Source organism: Oncorhynchus clarkii, chromosome 12 (assembly GCF_045791955.1).
Source record: "Oncorhynchus clarkii lewisi isolate Uvic-CL-2024 chromosome 12, UVic_Ocla_1.0, whole genome shotgun sequence".
Taxonomy (NCBI): domain Eukaryota; kingdom Metazoa; phylum Chordata; class Actinopteri; order Salmoniformes; family Salmonidae; genus Oncorhynchus; species Oncorhynchus clarkii.
Window position 1 is genome coordinate 46,924,605 of NC_092158.1, and position 25,390 is coordinate 46,949,994.

The 25,390-nt window shown below is 43.5% G+C and overlaps 1 protein-coding gene across 2 annotated transcripts; it reads left to right on the plus strand.

Annotated features, from left to right (window-relative positions):
- Positions 1 to 16,010: 16,010 nt before the first annotated feature.
- On the plus strand, positions 16,011 to 24,982 carry LOC139423264 (hepatic and glial cell adhesion molecule-like). Of its 2 annotated transcripts, XR_011635819.1 has the most exons (8): positions 16,011 to 16,113; positions 19,341 to 19,685; positions 20,367 to 20,648; positions 21,416 to 21,509; positions 23,419 to 23,513; positions 23,629 to 23,699; positions 23,985 to 24,637; positions 24,903 to 24,982. XR_011635819.1 is itself a non-coding variant. In XM_071175076.1 (7 exons), exons 1-7 carry the CDS (start codon positions 16,026 to 16,028, stop codon positions 24,318 to 24,320), a joined length of 1,311 nt encoding a protein of 436 aa, XP_071031177.1. In that variant the 5' UTR covers positions 16,011 to 16,025; the 3' UTR covers positions 24,321 to 24,982. The 2 variants fall into 2 exon arrangements, 1 of the variants encoding a protein (XP_071031177.1); XM_071175076.1 differs by having other exon boundaries at positions 23,985 to 24,982.
- The last annotated feature ends 408 nt before the right edge of the window (positions 24,983 to 25,390 follow it).

Genomic DNA, 25,390 nt, shown 5'->3' on the forward strand with positions numbered 1-25,390 from the left:
AAAGGTCCAGCAAGCGCATTGATGGTTATAAAAAGCATTTGTCTGCAGTTATCTTGGCCGTTGGCTGTGCAACCAAGTACACGTTCCCGGGGAGTCAATAATTTATGATAGCCCCCTTTTTTTTTCAATTTTCCCCTAAAATGACATACCCAAATCTAACTGCCTGTAGCTCAGGCCCTGAAACAAGGATATGCATATTCTTGGCACCATTTGAAGGAAACACTTTGAAGTTTGTGTAAACGTGAATTGAGTGTAGGATAATATAACATAATAGATCTGGTAGAAGAAAATACATCTTTGAAATGCAACAGAAAGGTCCCAAATCTAGCCATCACTCTGAGCAAACTACATGCCATTTAGTATGAAGTCACCCAGGTACATTTGGGCAAATCGTGAAGGAGTCATTTACATTCACATTACATTTTTCTGCAAGAATATCGTCAAATCTGTATTCTTGGACTTTGATTTAGCTTTTCCAGTATTAGTAGCCATATTATAAGTTCAACATTTGCAAAACACCCAGTTTTCATAACTTCATAACTCTCCATATTCTTATAATTTTTATCCAAAAGGAAAAGGCTTGATGTCGCACAAGGTTAGCAGCAACATTTTGCAACAGATACCCCCGTAAAGCCCAACTCATTGGCTATCTAGCTAGCTTTGTTTGACCCCGATTGGTGCTTATTCGACAAAGTCAATCAAGTGAAGCCCGCCCACATCATTCGCGTGCCATGAAGGCGTCGCTCTCTAACCAAATTTGGTGTCCTATAGGATATACTATACTCCTAATGTTATAGTGAAGTCTGGTTATGTTCTAGGATCTCTGAGGAATAAATACGAACGTGATTTGACTGGTTGAAACAACGTTTAGGGTTAGATTTTCAAGGCTTCCTTTCTTTGCAAATTGAATGAGTGGAAATACAAAATCGAACGTGCATGCTATATGGACCTTTTTAGGATATGAAAAAGGAATTTATCTAACAAAATGACACTTCATGTTATCTCTGGGACCCTTTGGATGATAAATCAGAGCAAGATGTAAGAATGTAAGGACACATTTCACCTTCAGAGGCGAATTTATCAAACCTATCGCTGTGAAATCTGTTACAATCTGTAACTCTATTCAGAATTACACGTTGCCATCCATTTTATCGCTTAACAGCAACAAGTTGTCTAAAGCAGAGACAAACTGGCACCCAGGCTGGCTTTCAAATGGTACAACAGTCAATCAGTGAATGGGATGAGAACAGCTGATATTGGCCTTGTTGTTTAAATGAGAAAAAACATTGAATTGGAATTTCAGTTAACCAAATTAACTGAACTAAAGTGGAACTGACCCCAACCGTGTTGTTTGTCCCTCTCAGGACGGGTGTCCCAAGACCCACGAGGAGGACATCATGGACATCCCCTTGGATGACCCCGAGGCCAACAAGGCTGCTGCCAAGATCCAGGCCAGCTTCCGTGGTCACATGACTCGCAAGAAAATGAAGGAAGACAAACCCAGGGAGGAGGTGAAAGCTTGAGCAGAATTAGGTTGGCAAAATGCTGGTAACTTTTCCAGAATTCCCAGAATATTCTGGAAACCCTGGAAATTCTGGGAAAGTTACCAGAATTTTGTAACCCTAATCAGAATCAGAAATAAAAACTGTAATTGCCATCAACAATGTTGACAGAAATTTGTATGGGTGTAGTACAAGTTGTGGAAAGACAGCACAAGAGCTGTAAGAGAGAGGGATAAGGTTAAGAACTTTGGTCTTAGGAGGGAAACTGAGGGTGTATTATGATTTAGGATACTAGGTGTATGTCACGCGTATGTCATATGTCACTACTTCACAAGAGAGAAAAGGAAAGGGGGATACCTAGTCAGTTGTACAAGCGAATGCATTCAACTGAAATGTGTCTTCCATTTAACCCAACTCCTCTGAATCAGGCACTTATATTTCTAATCAAAATGCGTTTTTTTGGCAGAAATGCCTTATGGAACGGGTGAACGTTCATGTGCCTTAATAACAAACTTGTATGCCATTTGTAAATACAAATAAAATTGTTAAATTACGAGCCTAGATTGTTCAGCCACGGAAAAATACAGGAACCTTCCCGCTAGCCATGATTGGCTGAGATAATGGATGAGCTGGAAATGCCGAGAGATGAGTTTGGATTGGTCTGCCATGTAGCACGCTTCTGTCTATAATATGAGCTGGTCAGTATGTGTAGGTAATCCTTTCCCACGCTGCAAAAGTGTTGGTCTCCACTTTCTGGAGGACTGAGTTTTGAAAACATCGGAATGCCCTGTGGAATTAGCGTATGATAGCTAAGGAGTTGGAGAAAATTCAGCGGTTTTATTGTAAATATGCAGAGGAAGTTGAAAAGCAAACGCACAGAAGACTGTTGTATAAAACACCTATCTCCGAATTACATCTTCAAACTAAGGCCAACCATGGCATCCGTGACAAAGAGGGAGAAGCATCCGTCCATGTATATGGGTAAGATAGTCTAGCTAGCTATATTTTCAGATATTATACGTTTCTAATTTTGTCAGAAAGTCATTTGCATTTCAAGTTAAAGCGTACTGTTAACTAGCTAAAGCTAGCTGGCTGGCTCGCTAGCTAACGTTACTTTTATGATCTGTGTAGTAATATTATTCATTTCTCAGAGGCATTTGCATTGCTAGTTATAGCCTAAAGTTAGCTAGCTAGCTAACATTGAAGCTGGTTGGTTAGCTACCTGCAGATTCATCCAGGGTAGTAATATTATGAGTTGGTTCATTGTTTAGCTAGGTAGCTATATGTCTAAACAAGTAACAATTTCACTACACCTTCTGTATCAACTTTGATTTTATTTTATATAGTATGTGTTTACCAGAGCCGGTAATGTGAAGCACATGACCTGCACTAAAGTCAAATTATTATACTTTTTTTTTAACTAGGCAAGTCAGTTAAGAACAAATTCATATTTTTAATGACAGCCTAGCAACAGTGGGTTAACTGCCTGTTCAGGGGCAGAACGACAGATTTGTACCTTGTCAGCTCGGGGGTTTGAACTTGCAACCTTCTGGTTATTAAGTCCAACGCTCTAACCACTAGGCTACCTTGCCACCCCAAAATAATGTTAGGCCAACGAGACAGTGTCCACGTTCTAAAATTGTCCGGTAGAATGCCCTGCTTTTATTTAATCAGACTCACAACTGTAAGATATATTCTGTAATTTGCTTGTCATTAACTTGTAAGTAATGATCTTGTTGTGAGTTTATTTTCCTGTAATAATGAAGACAAATGAGCTAAAGTGAAGACGTTGTCAGCTATATGATACGGTAATTATTTGAACTGGCTAACCATCGAACTTAACATTGCCTAGCTAGCTACAAACTAGAAACGAACCAAAACATTGTTTAAAAATGTGTTTTTAGTTGCCTGGTTTGCTAGGTTGACATACTGCATACTAAATTCATTTTTAAATGGGTGGATTTATACACTAGTTATGGTATTTTGGACCACCAGGTTGGTGATGTCATGTAGCCTGTAGTTTTTGTGTTTACACCTTTTCATAATGACAACGACATGTTTGATGTCTGGGGCTGATTTTCATGCTTCGGACTAGGCCCCTTATTTCCAGTGAAGGGAAATCTTGACGCTACAGCATACAATGCATTCTAGACAATTCTGTGCTTCCAACTTTGTGGCAGCAGTTTGGGGAAGGCCCTTTCCTGTTTCAGCATGACAACACCCCCGTACACAAAGTGAGGTCCATACAGAAATGGTTTGTCGAGATTGATCCGGAAGAACGTGACTGGCCTGCACAGAGCCCTGACCTCAACACCATCAAACAACTTTGGGATTAATTGGAACGCCGACTGCGAGCCAGGACTGATAAGCCAACATCAGTGCATAACCTCACTAATGCTCTTGTGGCTGAATGGAAGCAAATCCCAGCAGCAATGTTCCAACATTTAGTGTAAAGTCTTCCCAGAAGAGTGGAGGCTGTCATAGCAGCAACAGGGGGACCAACTCTATATTAATGCCCATCATTTGTTAATGAGATGTTCAATGAGCAGGTGTCCACATGCTTTTGGTCGTGTACTGAATCATAGTGCAGTGTCAGTACCAAACATTTATACACAATTTAACATTTATACACAATGGCCATGGCCATATTACTTACTATTACTCTAAGCATTACTCTTACTCTTTCTATTACTATTACTTTTACTAGAGTGATGCACCCACGTCATGCACCCATTATATTAGAGGGGGCACAATGTATGTGAAAGTGCTTTTTCCTGCAATCTAGTTCCATAATCATTATATACTGTATGTCTATTTGTCTGCATAAGTTATTTAAGCATACCTCTGTTCAGTTATAATTTTAATGAGGGTGTCATTCTGACTGTAAATCACTCATCTCAATTTACTGCACTAACATGCCTAGGATATAGCTTCCAAATTACAACACTGTACATGGGATCATAACACACATCATCAATACAGGCACATACCAGTCACACTCTGATATGTTTCTGTCTTTGTGCTTGTCTCCACCCCCCTCCAGGTGTCACCCATCTTCCCCATTACCCCCAGTGTATTTATACCGGTGTTCTGTGTTTGTTTGTTGCCAGTTCGTTTTGTTTCGTGAAACCTACCAGTGGTTTTCCCCTTGCTCCTGTCTGTTCTAGTTCCTGTTTTCTAGTTTTTCCCGGTTTTGACAATTCTGCCTGCCCTGACCCTGAACCTGCCTGCCGTTCTATACCTTGCCACACCAGACTGGATTATTGACCCCTGCCTGCTCTGACCCTGAGACTGCCTGCCATTTTGGACCTTTTGCACCCTATCTGGATTACTGACCTCTGCCTGCCCTTTCTCAGAGGTACCACTCCGCCTCGGGGATGATTGTACTCTGTTGTGTCCGGAGACCAAGGCTATGGAGACCTACAATGAGGACCCCCTAGCTGCAGGGTTCATCCGTCCTTCTGCCTCCCCCACCAGCGACAGGTTCTTTGTGGAAAAGAAGGACAAAACCTGCACCCGTGCATCGACTACCGGGGTCTCAATGACAACATGGTGAAGAACCGCTACCCCACTACCTCTCATCTCTTCGGCCTTCGAGCTGCTCCAGGGGGTCACCGTGTTCTCCAAGCTGGACCTATGGAATGCCTACCACCTGGTGCGGATACGGGAAGGGGACGAGTGGAAGACTGCCTTCAACACGGCCAGTGGTCACTAAGAGTATCTGGTCATGCCATTAGGTTTTACCAACGCCCCTGCTGTGTCCCAGGCTCTGGTTAATGATGTTCTCCATGACATGTTGAACCGGTTCGTCTTCGTTAACCTCTATGACATCCTCGTCTTCTCCCACTCCATCCAAAAACACGTGCTCCACGTCTGACATGTTCTCCAATGTCTCCTGGAGAACCAGCTTTTTGTAAAAGCAGAGAAGTGCAAATTCCATCACTCCATCATCCCTTTCTGGGTTACAACATAGCTGCAAGGAGTGTACAGCTGAATCCCAGGAAGGTGAGAGTGGTGGTGGATTCGCCCCAGCCTACATCCAGAGTACAGCTGCAACGTGCCTGGTATTCGTCAACTTTTATTACCGCTTTATCTGCGGCTACAGCACCCTGGCTTCCCCCCTGTCTGCACTCACCTTTCCCAAGGTTCGGTTCACGTGGACCACGGCTGCTGACCGGGCGTTACAGGATCTCAAACACCACAGCTCCCATCTTGGTTCATCCTGACCCGTCCCGCCATTTTGTGGTGGAGGACGATGCTTCGGATTTCAGAGTGGGGGCTGTCCTGTCCCAGCGATCTGACCTGGACCTCAAGTTACATCCCTGTGCCTTCTTCTCCCACTGCCTCAACACCACGGAGAGGAACTATGATGTGGGGAATCGTGAGCTTCTTGTGGTGAAGATGGCATTGGGGGAGTGAAGGAACTGGCTGGATGGGGCAAAACATCCGTTCATTGTCTGGACGAACCTGGAATATCTCCGCGCCTCAATTCCAGGCAAGCTAAGTGGGCCCTGCTGTTCACCCGGTTCAACTTCACCCTCTCATACCAGCCGGGATCCCAGAATGTCAAGCCGGATGCGCTGTCACGCCGCTATAGCCCCATGGGTACAACCCCGGGAACCCGAGACCATCCTTCCCACCTCATGCCTGGCAACGGCAGGAGAATAGGAAGCAGGTTTGTGAGGCGCAGCGTTCCCAGCCGCACCCTGGGTCTCCCCCTGTCTGATGGCAACACCGCCATCCTGACTGTAGTGGATTGTTTTTCCAAAGCTGCCATCTGCCAAAGAGACGACCCAGCTCATGGTTCAGCACGTCTTCCGGATCCATGGACTCCAACTGAACTGGGGTCCTCAGACCTCTTCCTGTTTCTGGCAGGTGTTCTGCACTCATTGGGTCGTCGGCCAGCCTGTCCTCCGGTTCCACCCCCAGTCCAATGGCCAGTTGGAGCAAGCCAACCAAGACCTGGAGATGACTCTGCGCTGCCTGGTCTCCGCCAACCCCACCACCTGGAGCCAGCAACTAGTGTGGGTCGAATATGCCCGCAACACCCTTCCTTGCTCTGCCACGGGTCCGTTGCCCTTTGAGTGTTCCCTGGGGTATCAGCACCCACTCTTCCCTGAGCAAGATTAAGAGGTCGGCATACCTTCGGCCCAGATGTTGTCTGCCTCTGTAGCCGTACCTGGAAGAGAGCCCGGTCGGTCCTTCTTAGGTATCATTTTTTCCCCCCTTGCTCCTGTCTGTTCTAGTTCCTGTTTTCTAGTTTTTCCCGGTTTTCGTCCATTCTGCCTGCCCTGAGCATGCCTGTCGTTCGGTACCTTGCCACACCACACTGAATTGACCCCTGCTTGTTCTGACCCTGAGACTGCCTGCTGTTCTGGTCCTTTTGCACCCTATCTGGATTACTGACCTCTACCTGCCCTTGACCTGTCGTTTGCCTGCCACTGTACTAGTAATAAACTTTTGTTACTCCGACACTGTCTGCATCTTTGTCTTACATGAAACGTGATGCATATCATGGCATCATAAGTAATACATAAATATGATTATCATAAGGTGCCAGATTACATTTAAACCAATAATTTTTTGCATATCTAAGCATACCGGGGCGGCAGTTAGCCAAGTGGTTAGAGCTTTGGGTGAGCAACTGAAAGGTTGCGAGATCAAATCCCTGAGCCGACAAGGTAAAATTCTGCCCCTGAACAAGGCAGTTAACCCATTGTTCCTAGGCTGTCATTGAAAATAAGCATTTGTTCTTAACTGACTTGCCTAGTTAAATAAAGGTATCAAATAAATACCCCTTAAACTGTCTGTATCCTCCTGACTGGTGGTTATTTTTTCTAATAAAGGAAATATGCTTCTCTGCTAAAATTTGGGTAAAAGATGGAAAGGAATGTGAGTCTTATTTAGTAATTGTTTGCTTTTCTAAAGTCTAGCAACCTTGCCAGCTAAGATAGTTAGACACGCTACTCTAACTTGATTGAGAACCTGAAATGGCTTGGTAGCTAGTTTGGGAAACTATCTAGCTGGCTAGTTAAAGCCAACTTCATGAAATTGCTAGGTGGCTAGTATTACAGAAACAGCAAAACATTTTAATTGTATTTATTCATCAAGAAGGAATCAATAGGCTACATAGCTTGATCAAATTATTTTACAAATATACCTCCTGCAAGTCCTGCTCATCACTGGCAGCTCAAATCAAATCAAACGCTGTGTGTGTCACTACACTCTCCTCCTCACTGATGATACTGTCTGCACGCACTAACTAGTGTCTAACGTCCTGCCTAATATATCTTTGCTATGTGGTGCACCTTGGAAGGAACCACTTCCTTAGGGAGAATGGGGGGATACTCTTTGCCTGGTCCAGTCAGTGTGCCTCCTCCTCTAAATACATATGACAGATCTTTCTATAAATAATTATGATAAAACGTGGACTTAAAAATAAAGTTTAATAATTCATTTAACATCAGAAAAATTACAAAAAAGGGAAAATCTGAGGGGGCATGTGCCCTTGTGCCCGCTATGGGCATGACACATCTACTGTGTGTGTTCCACAAGGAATCAGTAACCCAGCCAGCCTCCTATCACCAATCCCCGGATGGGGAAAAAAATCTTTCCAAGCGATGCAGACTTAATTGCGTGTTGCTAGGCAATAATTCAGATGACATCCAGTTAATGTCATGAGAGTGCAAGATCTCCACTGAGTAATGAACGCTCACACCAGTCACATACTGTATATTTGAAGACAACGAGGAGTTTTGCACATACAGTATTTTCTATAATTTAAGTTATAGCATCATGTCTGACAGTTTTTCAGAATATTATTTACTTCAAAACATTTGACAAGACACCATGATGGTTAGGTATAATAGAGTGTATATTTAGTATATCATTTTCTTTGGACGTCCTGCACTTTTGGTGTCATAATGTCCTCTCATAACTTTTAGCAATACAGATTTAAAGGTGCGCGTCTAGGATTGACCTCTGTCATTCATGTTCAAAAAAGCTTCATTTGTTTCTTTGTTTCTAGCTTTCTGTCTTTCTTTTGTTTCTTTCTCATCATCCAGTGAACCTTTTAAAAGCTGTCTTTTAGATCGCCATCATTATGCTAATGAGTTTGACCCATTCACCCTGTGATGGTGTGTGTGTGTGTGTGTGTGTGTGTGTGTGTGTGTGTGTGTGTGTGTGTGTGTGTGTGTGTGTATGCTTTTCAGAAGCGACAGGAGCAGAAGTAGAGGAGAGAGAGAGGTTCCTGTACTGTGAGGTAGCGGATCCTGGCAGAAACACGCACGCTACTGCAATATCAAGACCTGTTATCATGAAGAGAAAAAATGTCACCGTACCACACAAATAGAACTAACTAGATGTAGGTTTGGTGTACCTGATCAGTGAACTCTCTCCTTCTCACTAACACACATACACTCACACACACTCTCTTGTTCACAAACACACTCCCCTTCCTCCACTAGTATCAGGGTAAATGTCTGTGACCCAAAATAATATTTCACACCATGATTTTTTTTGTTTTTGTAAACAAAACAAGTGCACTCAAGTGAAACGTATGTTTTGATGGATTTGAAGGGTGACGTGGGACTTTGCTCCTTCCAGAGCAAGTGTAATGGCAAGGTTGATTTGGGAAATGTATATTTGTGCTCACTTAACTGGCTATATAATCATATACATTTTACAATATAAAAGTAACTTTCTTTGTGTGTGTTTTGTGTCACTCTAATAAAGTGACATTGATTGAAGTAGAATTGATAGAACTGCTCAGGATGTGACATATTGATTTATGTTAATGTTTAGTTATTTATGGGGGTATGACCCAATGGCACCATTTTCTTTGTACTTTTTTCTTTGACTTTGTTTCTTTGGTTGTCCCTGATATATATAGATATATATATATATATATATATATATATATATATATATATATATATATATATATATTCATTAAAGGTAAAGTATCTACAGGGTTAAATAAAAACGGACAAGTGTGAAAGTCTGTATGGTGTTTGGCTGGTTTGATAGCTGTGAAAACCAAATAAATAGAGGAATAATGATTGAAGCAAGTTTGTTACCTTCTTCTTGCCGTAGGCCCTTAACAGCTTGATTTCCTTTCCTTGAGTTGTGGCTAATCAATCTTTTAAATCTAGCAAATTTGTCTCCCATGTAGAACTGATGCTGGTTAAAAAATGTATACAGTGAAATGCACTCGCTATGTTCAGTCTTGCAGAATAACACATCAGAACACCTTTACACTGCATGTTGGAATTCATCCGTTTGGAAAGCTTTTAGGAGGATTTCGCTCCTACTGCAACAAAGGTTTGTACGCCCGCCCACCCTTTTATTTTCTCACTGTCTCTCTTTATCTCTATTTTCTCCTGTCTCTCTCGCTCACACACACACACACATAGACGCCCCTCCCCCAAACACACACATACTGTATGTACATCACAGGAGGTTGGTGGCACCTTTAATTGGGGAAGACGGGCTCATGGTAATGGCTGGTGCAGAATAGGTGGAACAAATACATCAAACACACATCCTCCCATCAGCAACCTACGCTGATGTACATGAGAACAGCAGCACCATGCACATTCCCTAAGCTAATGCACACTGTGTGTAACTTTATACCAGCAGCTCTCATGTTTTAATTACTATGCACAAATCACAATGGTAAAGGGAGGACAAGGGAAACTGGAGCGTGTGGTAATTATCTTGTCCTGTTTTCTCTCCTGACAGTAGCTACCTCAGTTATATTTAACGCCAGCTAAAAGGGCAAAGGCTGAAGCACGCTACCGATACAGGATTCATACGTTAGCCACATCAGCAACTGTTAAGTGAGACAGATCATTTCGGTGCTATTGATTGGGGTGGTGGTGGTGGTTGCTATGTAGATGTTAGAGTTGGTGGTTGATAGTTGTCAAAAAAAAAGCCAAGTTGCTGTGTATTTTATTGCTATTTCTTTTGGTGTTGCCATCTCAGTCAAGGAGTGCTTGGCTGTACAAATTGTGACTTAGCTTTGCAACCGTTTCTTTGCTCATTCTCGAGGATAAGAACAGCTTGCTGGTGATTGCCTCAACTGTTTCCTTTTCTGAACTGAAACCCCCTCCATGAAATAGACACTGTAGCATATAGCCGCAGACTAAGCAGCACCACATATTCATTCAAATATCCTCATTACTAACTATAGTGCATGTAGCCAGTTTTCCCATTTGAATTTGAACCCTCAACCTCAGGCACCGAGATAGCAAAGACACAACAGCCCCAGCCGTACGGCATGGAGCCACAGATCAGATATTTTTATGTTGCTCTTCTTGAAGTTGAACCCTCCTGTGTAGACTTGCACCCGGGTCGCTCTGAGCCCAACGGCCGCCCACGTAGGCTCCCACGCACACTGCCATGGAGTGGGAATCAGCTCTGGGATGCTAATGCAGACTCGACTCACCGAGGTGAGAGTTATGAAAGATTCATTTTTCAGAGGGTTTCCAATAGCAACCCACCACAGCCACTGTTATTTTACTCCTCCTCTGGTCTTGTCGGTTTGAAACACGGCACTAGGAGTTGTGGAGAACGAGTGAGTATAGCTCATGTTTAGTGAATTAACACGCAGTTTAAGAGAGTCATCGTAGCACAATTTCTGAGGTGTGGTCGGGCATATGAAGGATTTATGAAGGTTGAGGTGAGCATTGAGAGGAGCAGGGGGGAATGAGTGGATCAACACAATGGCACCCTTACCATAGAGCCTTAAAATGTTTGACGGTAGCATTGAACAGTACAATGGTTCCCAATGGAGGTGTGTATTAAGCCTAATGAAAAAGTAAAGACATTTGTCAAAATAGATAAAGTGGGGTTCGAGCTAGGCCAGATGGCATCTCTGGGATACTTTATAATGGTGTCCCCTCTCAGGTCTCACTCACCCACTACCACAAATGGGAAGAGCCTGTCAATGGCTACAGTAGGCAGGGCACTTGAAGCATGTTAAAACACAGACAAGCACTGACACAGCCAAACACACTCCTGTGCAGAGTATCTGCAGGAGTTAGCATGGGGGTGGGGTGTAATGGAATTGAATTGTACCACTCCAGGTTGGGAGACAGCACATAATGGAAATGGAACCGTTTACAATAGAGTACTCATTAAAAAGCACCACAACCTACAAAATCTGAATCTAAGCCCCTTATAGGCGAGGCTACTAAGTGCACACAAAGTACTGTGTCATATTCACTGGGAACTAAACAAGAAATGCTCACTTACATTTTCTGTTATAAAATGCTTTGCAATGGTGTGCATTAATGAATACCACCCTGCCGACTCGTGTACACAAATTTGCTGAGCCGGATATGTTGTTTTCTTCGTTTTCTACATTTCTACAATAAAAATGTTTGGTTTTGTCACTTTTCGCCACTATTCGTTGAACTAGTCGTGGCCACGTGAGCTTGCTATGGTGTAAAGCAAACAGCAGGGGGTGTCATCAGAGCATAAGAACTGTGATAAGTGCCAGAGAGGATCGATGAAGACAAACAAATAGAGTAGCCCAGAGGTCTTACACCCATGGATCTGTGAAATGTAAATGAATTGATATATAATTAATTGATATATCTCAATATAAGACTATGCTGGTATCAATGAGACTTCATTGATGGGGAGGGGGTCTTTTGTTTACATTCAGTTGAAGATACTGGGTTTCCTAGTGGCGCAGCAGTCTAAGGCACTGCATCTCAGTGCTAGAGGTGTCACTACAGACGCTGGTTCCATTCCAGGCTGTATCACAACCGGGTGTGATTGGGAGTCCCATAGGGTGGTGCACAATTAGCCCAGTGTTGTTAGGGTTGCACTCAATTAGTGCAAGGGCCATAATGAAAAAAACACAACAAATCTGCGAGCCAGACATAGCCTATTATGTTTGTTTTTACACAAAAAGGTACATACAACTGCAACCCAAACTGCCCATTGTTTTATTTGAAAAAATATTAACCTTTATAATATCCACTTAAGACTAGTCAGGATTCAGGGAAAAGATGAACGGAGATCCTTGATGAAAACCTGCTCCAGAGTGCTCAGGACCTCAGACTGGGGTGAAGGTTCACCTTCCAACAGGACAACGACCCTAAGCACACAGCCAAGACAAAGCAGGAGTGGCTTTGGGACAAGTCTCTGAATGTCCTTGAGTGGCCAAGACAGATCCTGGACTTGAACCTGATCGAACATCTCTGGAGAGACCTGAAAATAGCTGTGAATCGATGCTCCCCATCCAACCTGACAGAGCTTGAGAGGATGTGTAGAGAAGAATGGGAGAAATTCCCCAAATACAGGTGTGCCAAGCTTGTAGTGTCATACCCAAGAAGACACGAGGCTGTAATCACAGCCAAAAGGTGCTCCAACAAAGTACTGAATACTTATGTAAATGTGAAATTTCAATTTGCAAAAATGTCTAAACCTGTTTTTGCTTTGTCATTATGGGGTATTGTGTGTAGATTGATGATGGTAAAAAAAATGTGATCAATTTTAGAATAAAGCTGTAACGTTACAATATGTGGGAAAAGTAAAGGAGTCTGAAGACCCACCTTCCATTCATCAAGAACTGTACTTGGCCATATACCCTGTCTGTGTCCCAAATGGCACCATATTTCCTATATAGTGTTCTTTTGACCATGGGCCCTGGTCAAAAGTAGTGAACTACACTGACCAAAAATATAAACACAACATGTAAAATGTTTCATGAGCTGAAATAAAACGCACAAAAAACGTATTTCTCTCATGTTGTGCACAAATTAGTTTACATTCCTATTGAGCATTTCTCATTTGCCAAGATAATCCATCCACCATGATAGGTGTAGCATTAAACAGCATGATCATTACACAGGTGCACCTTGTGCTGGGGACAATAAAAGGCCACTTTAAAATGTGCAGTTTTGTCACACAACACAATGCCACAGATTTGTCAAGTTTTGAGCGTGCAGTGTGCATGCAGACTACATGATTGTCCAATAGAGCTGTTGCAAGATCATTTAACGTTAATTTCTCTACCATAAACTGCCTCCAACGTTGTTTTAGAGAATTTGGCAGTTTGTCCAACCGGCCTCACAAATTGAGGATTATTTCTGTCTGTAAGAAATACCTTTTGTGGGGGAAAACTCGTTCTGATTGGCTGAACCTGGCTCCCCAGCGGGTAGGCCTATGGCCTCCCAGGTCCACCCATGGCTGCACCCCTGCCCAGTCATGTGAAATCCATAAATTAGGGCCGAATGAATTTATTTCAATTGACTGATTTCCTTATTTATTTATTTATTTATTATTTCACCTTTATTTAACCAGGTAGTGTCACACCCTGATCAGGTTCACCTGTCCTCGTTATTGTCTCCACCCCCTCCAGGTGTTGCTTGTTTTCCCCAGTGTATTTATCCCTGTGTTTCCTGTCTCTCTGTGCCAGTTCGTCTTGTTTGTTTCCAAGTCAACCAGTGGTTTTCCCCGTTCTCCTGCTTTTTGTATTCTCCTTTTTCTGGTGCTCCCGGTTTTGACTCTTGCCTGTTTCTGGACTTTGTACCCGCCTGCCTGACCATTCTGCCTGCCTTGACCACGAGCCTGTTTGCCACTCTGTACCTCCTGGACTCTGATCTGGTTTTTACCTTTTTGACTGTCCACGACCATTCTCTTGCCTACCACTTTGGATTAATAAACATTGTGAGACTCCAACCATCTGCCTCCTGTGTCTGCATTAGGTCTCGCCTTGTGCCTTGACAGGTAGGCCAGTTGAGAACAAGTTCTCATTTATAACTGAGACCTGGCCAAGATAAAGCAAAGCGTGTGACAAAAACAACAACACAGAGTTACACAAACAAACATACAGTCAATAACACAATAGAAAATCTATGTACAGTGTGTGCAAATGTAGAAGATTAGGGAGGTAAGGCAATAAATAGGCAATAGAGGCAAAATAATTACAATTTACCATTAACACTGGAGTGATAGATGTACAGATGATAATGTGCACGTAGAGATACTTGGGTGCAAAAAGATAAATAACAATATGGGATGAGGTAGTTGGGTGTGCTATTTACAGATTGGCAGTGTACAAGTACGGTGATTGGTAAGCTGCTCTTTCAGCTGATGCTTAAAGTTAGAGAGGGAGATGTCAGTCTCCAGCTGGAACCTGCTGGAGCGCGTGCTACGGGTGGGTGGTGACCAGTGAGCTGAGACAAGGCGGGACTTTACCTAGCAAAGACTTATAGATGACCTGGAGCCAGTGGATTTGGCGACGAAAATAGCGATGGCCAGCCAACGAGAGCATACAGGTCGCAGTGGCCGCGGCTTGGCTGGGTCATTTTTCGGAGGACGCACGGCTCTTGACCTTCGCCTCTCCCGAGTCCATATGGGAGTTGCAGCGATGGAACAAGACTGTAACTACCAATTGGATACCACGAAATTGGGGAGAAAATAGGCCCGCAAGACATTTATTTTTGTCTCGTGTGCCGGATTGAAGTGGCTTCTTGACACCATGCCTGCTTAACCCAAAAGCCATCCGCACCAATGTGACGGAGGAAATACAAGTAGTACACCTGCCGACCGTGTCTGCGTGCAATGCACCCGGCCCACCACAGGAGTTGCTAGAGCATGATGGGACAAGGAAATCTTGGCCTGCCAAAACCTCTGCTAACCCGGACGACACTGGACCAATGGTGCGCCGCATCATGGGTCTCCCATGCACGGCCAATGTGACACAGCCTGGGATCAAACTCGGGTCTGTAGTGACCCCTCAAGCACTTCGATGCAGTGCCTTAGACCACTGTGCCACTCGGGAGGCCGCTGCAAATTGATTTTAACAAACAATTGGTCCCCAAAAAAATGTGTCCCTCCGTTGAATTTCAAAATCCCGATGTGGACCTCAAGACAAAAAGTTTGCCCACCCATGCCCTGACCCTAATCCTAACCTAACCCCTCACCCTAACCACTAACCCCTTACCCTGGTAGTCTATTGGTTTGAGCGTTGGGCCAAGAACCGAAAGGTTGCTGGATCAAATACCTCAGCTGAAGGTAAAAATCTGTTCTGCCCCAGTGCAGAACAACAGTTCCCCCGGGCACCAATGACGTGGATGTTGATTATGGCAGCCCCCTGCACCTCTCTGATTGAGGGGTTGGGATAAATGCAGAAGACACATTTCAGTTGAATGCAGTCAGTTGTTCAACTGACTAGGTATCCCCCTTTCCCTAATTGTAACCCTAACCACTAAGCTTAAAATAGCTTTTGTCCACACGGGGATGTGGCAAATTTTCCTTGTTTTCTCTCCTTGTAGGGACTTTTGGGGATTCTAGGTCCCCACAAGGATAGAAGAACCAACCAACCCACACACACACACATCAATCACTCTGTCTTGCCTGCTGGTGCGTTGCTTTGTTGTGCAGTGCACCCAGTCCTAGTGGAGTCCTGCCTTGGAGGAATGGCTGTGCGCTCTCTGGGGGATGTGGCCAGAGTGGACAAATCATGCTAATTGTCTGGGACAGAAACGGAGTGCTAAACCCAAGATGAAGGCAGAGAGAGAGGCTCTCTCAAAAGCCATAGCCGCTCCTCAACTTTTGCTGCTCTGGTGTCTCTTTGTTTTGTCCCAGTCAGGTAAGGGAAACTTTCCCCTGTTTTTGGGAAACACAAGGCAAGGCAATGTGGGTGGGAGGTATTTAGAATGGAGTGGACAAGTAAACGGTTTCTGACAGAGATTTGTTTGTCTGATAGGTTGGACACATACATTTTGTGTTTTTCATATTCTACTTGCAAGAACATGTTCAATTATGCCTACTTTGTCCATGTCAAACAAGCAAATAAACGTTTCCTTGTTATATATTAGCTTACACTGAGTGTACATAACATTCCTTTGGTTTCTTTTGGTCTCTACTGAGTTAGGTAAATCAGCTTTTTGTTTTTTTGCACTTTATCTGTAGAACAATCTTAAATGTTCTTAAATGTGATGTTTTGGTGCCTCTAGGTGAATTCAGAAAGCTGATTGAGGACCTTATTACTGATTGTGTTTCATTTAAAAAATGTATGAATGTGTTTAAAAAAAAAAAATTATGAACGTGTTTTTCTTTCTGCTTGCATTTTGTATTTATATTTTGATGTGTGTATTTTCTGTAGGGTTCATCTGTAAAAGAGACCTCGGTCTCAGTATGACTCCTTGATAAAATAAAGATTAAACTAATAAAAAATAGGCACCCTTGCTTTTTCCATGACAGACTGACTAGGTGAAAGCTACAATCCCTTACCGATGTCACTTGTGAAATCCACTTCAATGCTCTTTTCACCGTCATTGTAAAATAGGAATTTGTTCTTAACTGACTTGCCTAGTTAAATAAAGGTTAAATAAAACATTTACAAAAACATATATATATATATATCTTTATATATAAATTCCCCAACATAGACTGACCAATTGAATCCAGGTGAAAGCTATGATCCCTTACTGATGTCACCTGTTAAATCCACTTCAATCAGTGTAGATGAAGGGGAGGAGACAGGTTAAAGAAGGAATTTTAAGCCTTGAGACATGGATTGTGTATGTGTGTCATTCAGAATGGGCAAGGCAAAAGATTGAAGTGCTTTTGAATGGGGTATGCAGCACAGGATTCTGCTGAAAGGAGAATGGCATCAAATACCTCGAAACCATGTGTTTGAACAATGTTACATTTACATAGACACTCTTATCCAGAGCAAATTACAGGAGAGTGCAAAAATGTTCATATTTGTTTGTAGTGGTCCCCAATGAGAATTGAACCCACAACCCTGGCATTGCAAGTGCCATACTCTGCCAACTGAATCACACAGAACCATTCCACTAATTCCACCCCAGTCGTTACCATGAGCCCGTTCTCCACAATTAAGGTGCCACCAATCTCCTGTGGTATGCATGTAGGTGCCAGGCACACAGGTTTGAGTGTGTCAAGAACTGCAAAGCTTCTGGGTTTTTCACGCTCAACATTTTCTCCATGTGTATCAAGAATGGCCTACCACCCAAAGGACATCCAGCCAACTTGACACAAATGTGGGGAGCATTGGAGTCAACATGGGCCAGCATCCATGTGGAACGCTTTTGACACCTTGTGGAGTCCATGCCCCCCTGAGGGCAAAATGGGGTGGAACACAATAATAGGAAGGTGTTCATAATGTGTGTACACTCTGTGTATTTTCATTCAATCTGAAAGCACAATGCCACACAGTACAGTAATTCTAAATTACTAGAAAACCATTTTGTAGTCAAGTTGATGACACTCAAAAAACAACACATAATCTGTGGATTTAAAAATTGATGAAGATATATTATTTGTTAGAAAGCAGTCACAATAGGACCCAGAAAAAGTCCTGGAGTAAAATGTACTATCAATGGACATTTTCCACTGAGAATTATTTTTTTGTCCGGGATGGTAATCTGGGTTTGGGAAACCGGCCCACAAGGTTCAGACTTTAACGATTTTAAGTTTGTATTTGACCTCTGTAGAGCCCATGTGGGCACTACACTACTCAAATGTCTTCCGGTTGGTTTAGCAGGTTAGCCAAAGTCCTCCACCAGTATGAATGGTGATGTCATGGAGCCAAACTGCTCTGTGAGAATGGCACAATCAGTGGATCCTCCAAGCAGAGAGGATCATGGTGAAAGGGCAGATGTTGGTTGGTGAAGGACCTGAGCTCAGGGTATTGAGGTACGACCTAGAAACATAAAGGGGAAGATATACGAAGAATCTATACTTTGTAAATATATCATTCTAACTTTACATGAGATATATAAAAAAGGTGTGAAGACACAAGCATAGAAAGAGGTGTGATTGTGTTGTCATCAGCAGAATCACTGGGGTCCTCTGTCTCCGGGCTCAGCCAATCGGGGATCTCGTGTTTGCTCTGAGGGCTCTTTTCATGGACTGCCAGGGAGGAAGTTGGTCCAAACAATCGCCACTTTTGTCAGCTCATCACAGCGGTCCCAGAGAACTGTGAGCCGTTACCACGGCGATGCAGTGCTGCCACGCAGGCTCGCTACAGCACACTCTGCCCCAATGGAGGAGGGGGCCCAGTGCCCACAGTCGAGTCATCAGCAGCCTACCACCCACAACAACAGCCAGCAGAGCTAGATACAGTAATTTGGCTCTCACTTTATTAGCCCACTCTGAACACATACTGTAGGCTATTTCCCTCACAGAGATGAAACCTCTGGTCAATGAACTCAGAAAGTATTGCTGCAAAATCTGTTGGGCATAACTTAAAATGTTTGAAATATGTTGTTGAAATAGCTAAGGGGCTGAGAGGAGGAAGCTAAGCATATGCCCGGACAATGATCTGTTAACGATGATTGGAAAGAAGCATGCCCCTCAATCAAAGACCGCCTAGTTACGGCTGGGATGGTGGTACTGGTGTGGAGATTGTGGACAGTCCAATATTCTTCAGAACACTAACATTCACAGATTAATGGAAGAGGAAAGGCAGTACATTTCCATGAAGAAGTGGGCCAAGTCTCCTTGGGTACACGATCTGGGTAAAGCTGGTTGTTGGATGGTTTGCTACTAGGCCTATTTGAAAGACACTTGTTGCAACCTGAAGTGGCATTGCAGCTAGTGCCCTACCTGTGCCCTGCTGCGGTGTAATGTGTCAGTTAATCTCTCTCACATGCGTGTAAATTACATTTGTGTCATTTGACTCTAATCTGATAAGATAAAGAATACAAATATGATTACAAATATGCAGAATATAATATGTATGGTGGTGCTTACACATGTTCCAGGAGACTATAACCTGAATAAATTGACGAGATACAATAAGGTGGATCTTATACATCCAGTCTGTTCCATCTCCTCTATGACTAGGAAGTGTCGAGGGGGTCAACATCACCAGCCCTGGCTCCCTGATCCGGGGGACGTTGGGCGGGGAGGCACTCCTCTCCGTCCGCTACAGCAGCTCCAGCCCCGACGCGCCTGTCATCAAGTGGCAGCTGAAGAGGGACGACAAGCCTGTCACTGTGGTCCAGTCCATTGGCACCGAGATCATTGGGAACCTGAGGCCAGAGTACCGGGACCGCATCCTGGTGTTTGAGAATGGCACCCTCCTGCTCCACAACCTCAAGCTCTCGGACGAGGGCACCTACGAAGTGGAGATTTCAATCACGGATGATACATTCACTGGAGAAGGGAGTATCGACCTAACTGTGGATGGTAGGTGGTTCATATTGTAAGTAAGTAAGCCTTGGAAAAGTAAGCCTTGTCCATGCCAGAATGGACCATAGGGTAGTAGCCTATGTCCTTATTCTGTAGCATGGGGCAGTTTGATATACAAGTACACCCACTGGACAGGATGCTAGTCTATTGCAGGACCTTATCCCTAATCCATCTCTTTAATGCTGAGTGTCAAGCAGAGGCATTGAGTACCATTTTTGGAGTCTTTGGCATGACTCTACCAATTTCAGAGTGGAGGTCACTAAATTGGTTGGTGAATAGTCCTCTGTGACATGACTTGTATTAAAGAGGCACTGCTTGCAGAGACTTCTGGCATTGTCTGTGACAAAACCAAAAGCTTTTTGACATTTTTGTTTATATTTCTCATTCATAAGACTGGGCTGAATTGCATGAATTTGCTGAATTTGTATGAATAGGCTGAATTGTCAAGGAAAGTGTAAGGGACAGTAGCCCAAACAGTGTTGAACCTGTGAAGTCATTGTCGCATGGTTCACCTGAGAAGGGTCACCTGAGAAGTTGTATAAGTACATTAGCTGACTCGTGACACCTTTTTTCACCATCATATCAGCATAACCTTTGACCCTAAACAAACAAGAGATCCTAATCTTTTCATTGGGGTATTTCAGAAACATGTGTGACTACTATGCTTCTTCTCCATAGAGCCCATATCCAGGCCTTATGTCCACATGGAGGCCTCCTCAGTGCTGGAGCTCAGCGAGCACTTTACCCTCAACTGCTCCCACGACAATGGAACCAATGCCAAGTACAGCTGGCAGAAAGGCGGTAAACCGCTGACCAATGAGACGCGCCTGCAGTTGTCACCTGACCAGAAGCTCTTGACAATTGTGCGGGTGCTGATGGTGGATGATGACATCTACGGCTGCATGGTGGAGAACCCTATTGGCAGCATGAAGAGCCTGCCCATTAAACTCACTATCTACAGTAGGCTTAACAGTGGAACTATAGGCTTGAACCAGTGGCAATTTAAAGCCACAATCTGCAATCTGGTTTTCTGTAAAATGGCAGCCCCACCACTTGCTTTGCTATAAAGTTGAGGGATGAGGATGGAGAAATTTAGCTAACTCCTGTAATACTCTCGCACTCTCTAACCCATGATATAGGCTTCTTTAGTAAGTACTCACTAAGTAAAATTGAAGTTATTTTCATAATTTCATCTCAGAGCGCTTTCTTAGGCGTACAAGTCAGTGGTTCAAGCCTAGGGCATGAAACAAATACTTCACTGAAAAGCAAGTCCTTGTACTTTAGGGAAGGGGTGAATAAAGGCAAATGCAAATCATGATAGCTTCTGTAAAATAAAATAAACCCAAAGCCCTCACTCTAGAGGGGGAAAAAACATCATTGTAATGTACCATTAGCAAACAGAATGCGTGGGAGGGAAGTCGATCACTGGCTATACATGCAGTACATGACTACATCACAGAGACATGAGTGTGTACGTGGGAGGACGGGGGAGAAAGTACATACTGTAATTCTGCTTGAACATACTGTTAAGTAGCTCTCCTGTGACATTTATTTTCCTGTGTGGTTACCACACAAATAGTACCGTATTCCCTATATAGTGCATTACTGTTGACCAGAGCCCTATGGGCCCTGGTCAAATGTAGTGCACTGAATAGGGAAACAGGTGCCATTTGGGACACAACCTGTGACACTGCCATCCTCCTGACCCTCTTGTGTTCCCCCCACAGGGAGGAGTTCCCTCTACATCATTCTCTCCACCGGGGGTATTTTTCTTCTCATCACCTTGGTTACAGTATGCGCCTGCTGGGGGCCTTCCAAGAAGTAAGAACTAGCTTATTGATGGTTGTCTCACTCGCTACATGTTTCTGGATGCTTCTCTGTCTGTACATCAAATCAAAGTTTATTTGTCACGTGCGCCGACAGTGAAATGCTTACTTACAGGCTCTAACCAATAGTGCATAAAAGGTATTAGGTGAACGGTAGGTAGGTAAAGAAATAAAACAACAGTAAAAAGACAGGCTATATATAGTAGCGAGACTATAAAAGTAGTGAGGCTAAATACAGACACCGGTTAGTCAGGCTGATTGAGGTAGCATGTACATGTAGATATGGTTAAAGTGACTATTCATTTATGATGAGTAGAGAGTAGCAGTAGCGTAAAAGAGGGTTTGCGGGTGGTGGGTGGGACACAATGCAAATAGTCCGGGTAGCCATTTAATTACCTGTTCAGGAGTCTTATGGCTTGGGGAAAAAAACTGTTGAGAAGCCTTTTTGTCCTAGACTTGGCACTCTGGTACCGCTTGCCATGCGGTAGTAGAGAGAACAGTCTATGACTGAGGTGGCTGGGGTCTTTGACACCGCCTGGTGTAGAGGTCCTGGATGGCAGGCAGCTTAGCCCCAGTGATGTACTGGGCCGTATGCACTACCCTCTGCAGTAGTGCCTTGCAGTCAGAGGCCGAGCAATTGCCGTACCAGGCAGTGATGCAACCATGCTCTCGATGTTGCAGCTGTAGAACCTTTTGAGGATCTCGGGACCCATGCCAAATCTTGTAAGTTTCCTGAGGGGGAATAGCCTTTGTCGTGCCCTCTTCACAACTGTCTTGGTGTGTTTGACAATTCTAGTTTGTTGTTGATGTGGACACCAAGGAACTTGAAGCTCTCAACCTGCTCCACTACAGCCCCGTCGATGAAAATGGGGGCATGCTCGGTCCTCCTTTTCCTGTAGTCCTCAATCATCTCCTTAGTCTTGGTTACGTTGAGGGATAGGTTGTTATTCTGGCACCACCCGGCCCGGTCTCTGACCTCCTCCCTATAGGCTGTCTCGTCATTGTCGGTGATCAGGCCTACCACTGTTGTGTCGTCTGCAAACTTACTGATGGTGTTGGAGTCGTGCCTGGCCATGCAGTCATAGGTGAACAGGGAGTACAGGAGGGGACTGAGCACGCACCCCTGGGGAGCTCCAGTGTTGAGGATCAGCGTGGCAGATGTGTGGCTACCTACCCTCACCACCTGGGGGTTGCCCGTCAGGAAGTCCAGGATCCAGTTGAAGAGGGAGGTGTTTAGTCCCAGGATCCTTAGCTTAGTGATGAGCTTTGATGGTACTATGGTGTTGAACGCTGTGCTGTAGTCAATGAATAGCATTCTCACGGTCCTATGGTCAGGGGAAAACAGTGAGAAGAGTGGTAAAAAGGCAGAAGCATATTGACAGTCAATTTCTTTAAGGCCCACAAACCTCAAAAGACTAATTTGAAGGTACCAGTTTAAAAAACGTATGGAAGTATATATGGAGATAGTTTAGTGCCTAAAATAAAGGAATAAATACATGTTTAAAAAAATCCTCAACTTTCTTATATCTCTCAGATATAGGACAGACACTACAAAACAAAGTTCATTTAGATTTTTTTTTTTGGGGGGGGGGGGGGGGACTGTTGTTCCATGTACTGAATCTGTTGTTCAATGTGTTTCTATCTGCTAATAGCAGTAATGCCTAATAAAATGTTTATCTAATAATTTTTGTATATATTTTTTTGATACATCAAGGGCTCTTAAAATAAAAAAAATAAAATAGATAAATTATCCTTGGTATGAACATCTGAAAACAATTCCATATGTTAGCTTAGATCCCCCACCCCCTATCCCCTGGCTTAGACTCTAAAGGGTTTAACAGTTGTATACTGTATCATTTTAGCACACAGTTTAATCTCACATATATTGTGCGTTTATTATGCAGAGAACGTCAGAAACGGCAAATGAAGCCCAGAGGTTTGGCAGGCCTGCCAAGGCATTTAATAGAACACCCTGATTATACCCAAATCAATCATGCAGGTAAGAAAACGAATAATAACTTTTATTTATATTTCCAATTTATTCATAATAATACAATAAAAAAATGTGTACTGCACCAAAGGTGTTCATCCAATGTCGTTTTCATCCTGTTCAGTTCGAGTTTTACCAAAAATTATGACTGAACATGAACGCAAGAATCCAGTGGCACTCTACATCCTCAAAAAGGTAACTCTCGAAATAACAAAAAACATGTAAATCTGTCACCATCACTATCTGACTCAAAACATAACTAAATAAACACTTGTCTGAATAAATGTTCATTTATTAAATCGATAAAATGGACAGAGATACTGTGGGGGTTTGTACATTTTTATTTCTCAACCCTCTTTTCAGCTGGTAGGATGACCACAATATCTCAATATCTCAACAGCCACTACACCTTAGGTATTGTTTGGACCTGTTTAGAGAGCATTGTGTGTGTGTGTATTGACTTGGTTCCCCTCTTTGTAGGATTCCCCTCAGGAAGACCATGACTCCCCCGGCAACATAGGCCTGGTCCTCCCCTCTGTACCACCTAGAAGCCCTCCCAGCTACAGCAGCTCCCTGCCCCCCTCCTCACACTCCCCTGACCCCCCTGCCCGCTCTTCTCGCAGGTACCCTCGCACCCCAGTCAGCTCCCCCCCTTCACATCACAACAACAAGTTGCAGAGCAAAACCTCCACCCCCTCCCCGCCCCGCACTAGAAGCTCCAGGCGCATGTTCCGCAACCCAGGGGGCATACTAACTGCCCCTCAGTTGGAAGAGCCCACCCCCATACTGGAGATCAATGGCACCACTCAGCCCTGATTGTCTATATGCAAGTCCTGGAGAGATGCAGTGTGTGCAGGCTTTTCTTTCAGCCCAGCACTAACACATCTGGCCTAAATTTAAGACCATGATTAATTTTAACATAGGCACCAAAGGGAACAAACTGGACATGAATTTTCTTTTTTCTTTGCAAAAGGATTTAAAACAGTTTATTTTCAGTGCCCTAATGAATATGACCCTGGTGTGTTGAAGCTGGGCCAGGAAAAAAAGCTTCCACACACCATGGCCCCTGTGGTCCATGCCTTGGAGCTACAGAGAGATGTGTATATTTCTGTATGTTCACATGGTGACTGTATGTATGTAAATATGTTTTTATGACGTAATAGTGCAGTAATGTTTGTCTCAGAACCCAACACAGCACTTTAATATTCTCCTCAATGGATTTGTAAATACACCGTCATCCTCCACAACTGTATGGGTCAGTTTAGTTTCTTTTAGTGCATTACCAATTTATTTTAGTACATTTTGTATGGTGTGGATGTTTGTAATTGAACTACTAATCGTCTGTGTTCTTGGTATCATAGTTGAATAATCATTCAATATTTGTTTTCCTTTGTCTAGATTCATAGAATTTGTTAAGAAAAACAAAGGATGCACTGTACACATCAGTAGAGATGTTCAATAAAGGTATGAGGAAGACATTTTTGTCATCATTTCTAAATTTGTTTCACTTAAAGTTAAACTTTAGGGAAAGTTTGAATGTTTCAGACACTTTGTCCTTAATATTGTTGGTTTGTATTTTTTTTGTTGACATTTATTCATACAGCTTACATAGGGTTTCTTCAGACAGTCATCGTGGTCGACATCAATGCAATCTCTTCATCTCTGTTCACAGGGAATGTTTGTGCCCTGCAATAAAACAGAGGGGACATCATTTCAACACAGTACAGTACAAGCTTTATGTAACTTGTTCCTTTTTGTCTAATGCTCATCATTCTGTTCTCGAACACACAGAGAGAATGTGTTTGCTGATTCACAGTTTCACCAAGAGGACAAAAGCATGCCTGTTCAGTGACGACTGTGGCTTTGTGTTTGAGGCGTGGAGAAGA

What these genes read in the sequence shown, in the direction of transcription:
- LOC139423264 (XM_071175076.1), top strand. Translation starts at nt 16,026, where the DNA reads ATGAAGGCAGAGAGAGAGGCTCTCTCAAAAGCCATAGCCGCTCCTCAA. An exon ending in CTTTGTTTTGTCCCAGTCAG is followed by an intron (nt 16,114 to 19,340) that starts GTAAGGGAAACT and finishes CTCTATGACTAG; the next exon opens with GAAGTGTCGAGGGGGTCAAC. An exon ending in TATCGACCTAACTGTGGATG is followed by an intron (nt 19,686 to 20,366) that starts GTAGGTGGTTCA and finishes TCTTCTCCATAG; the next exon opens with AGCCCATATCCAGGCCTTAT.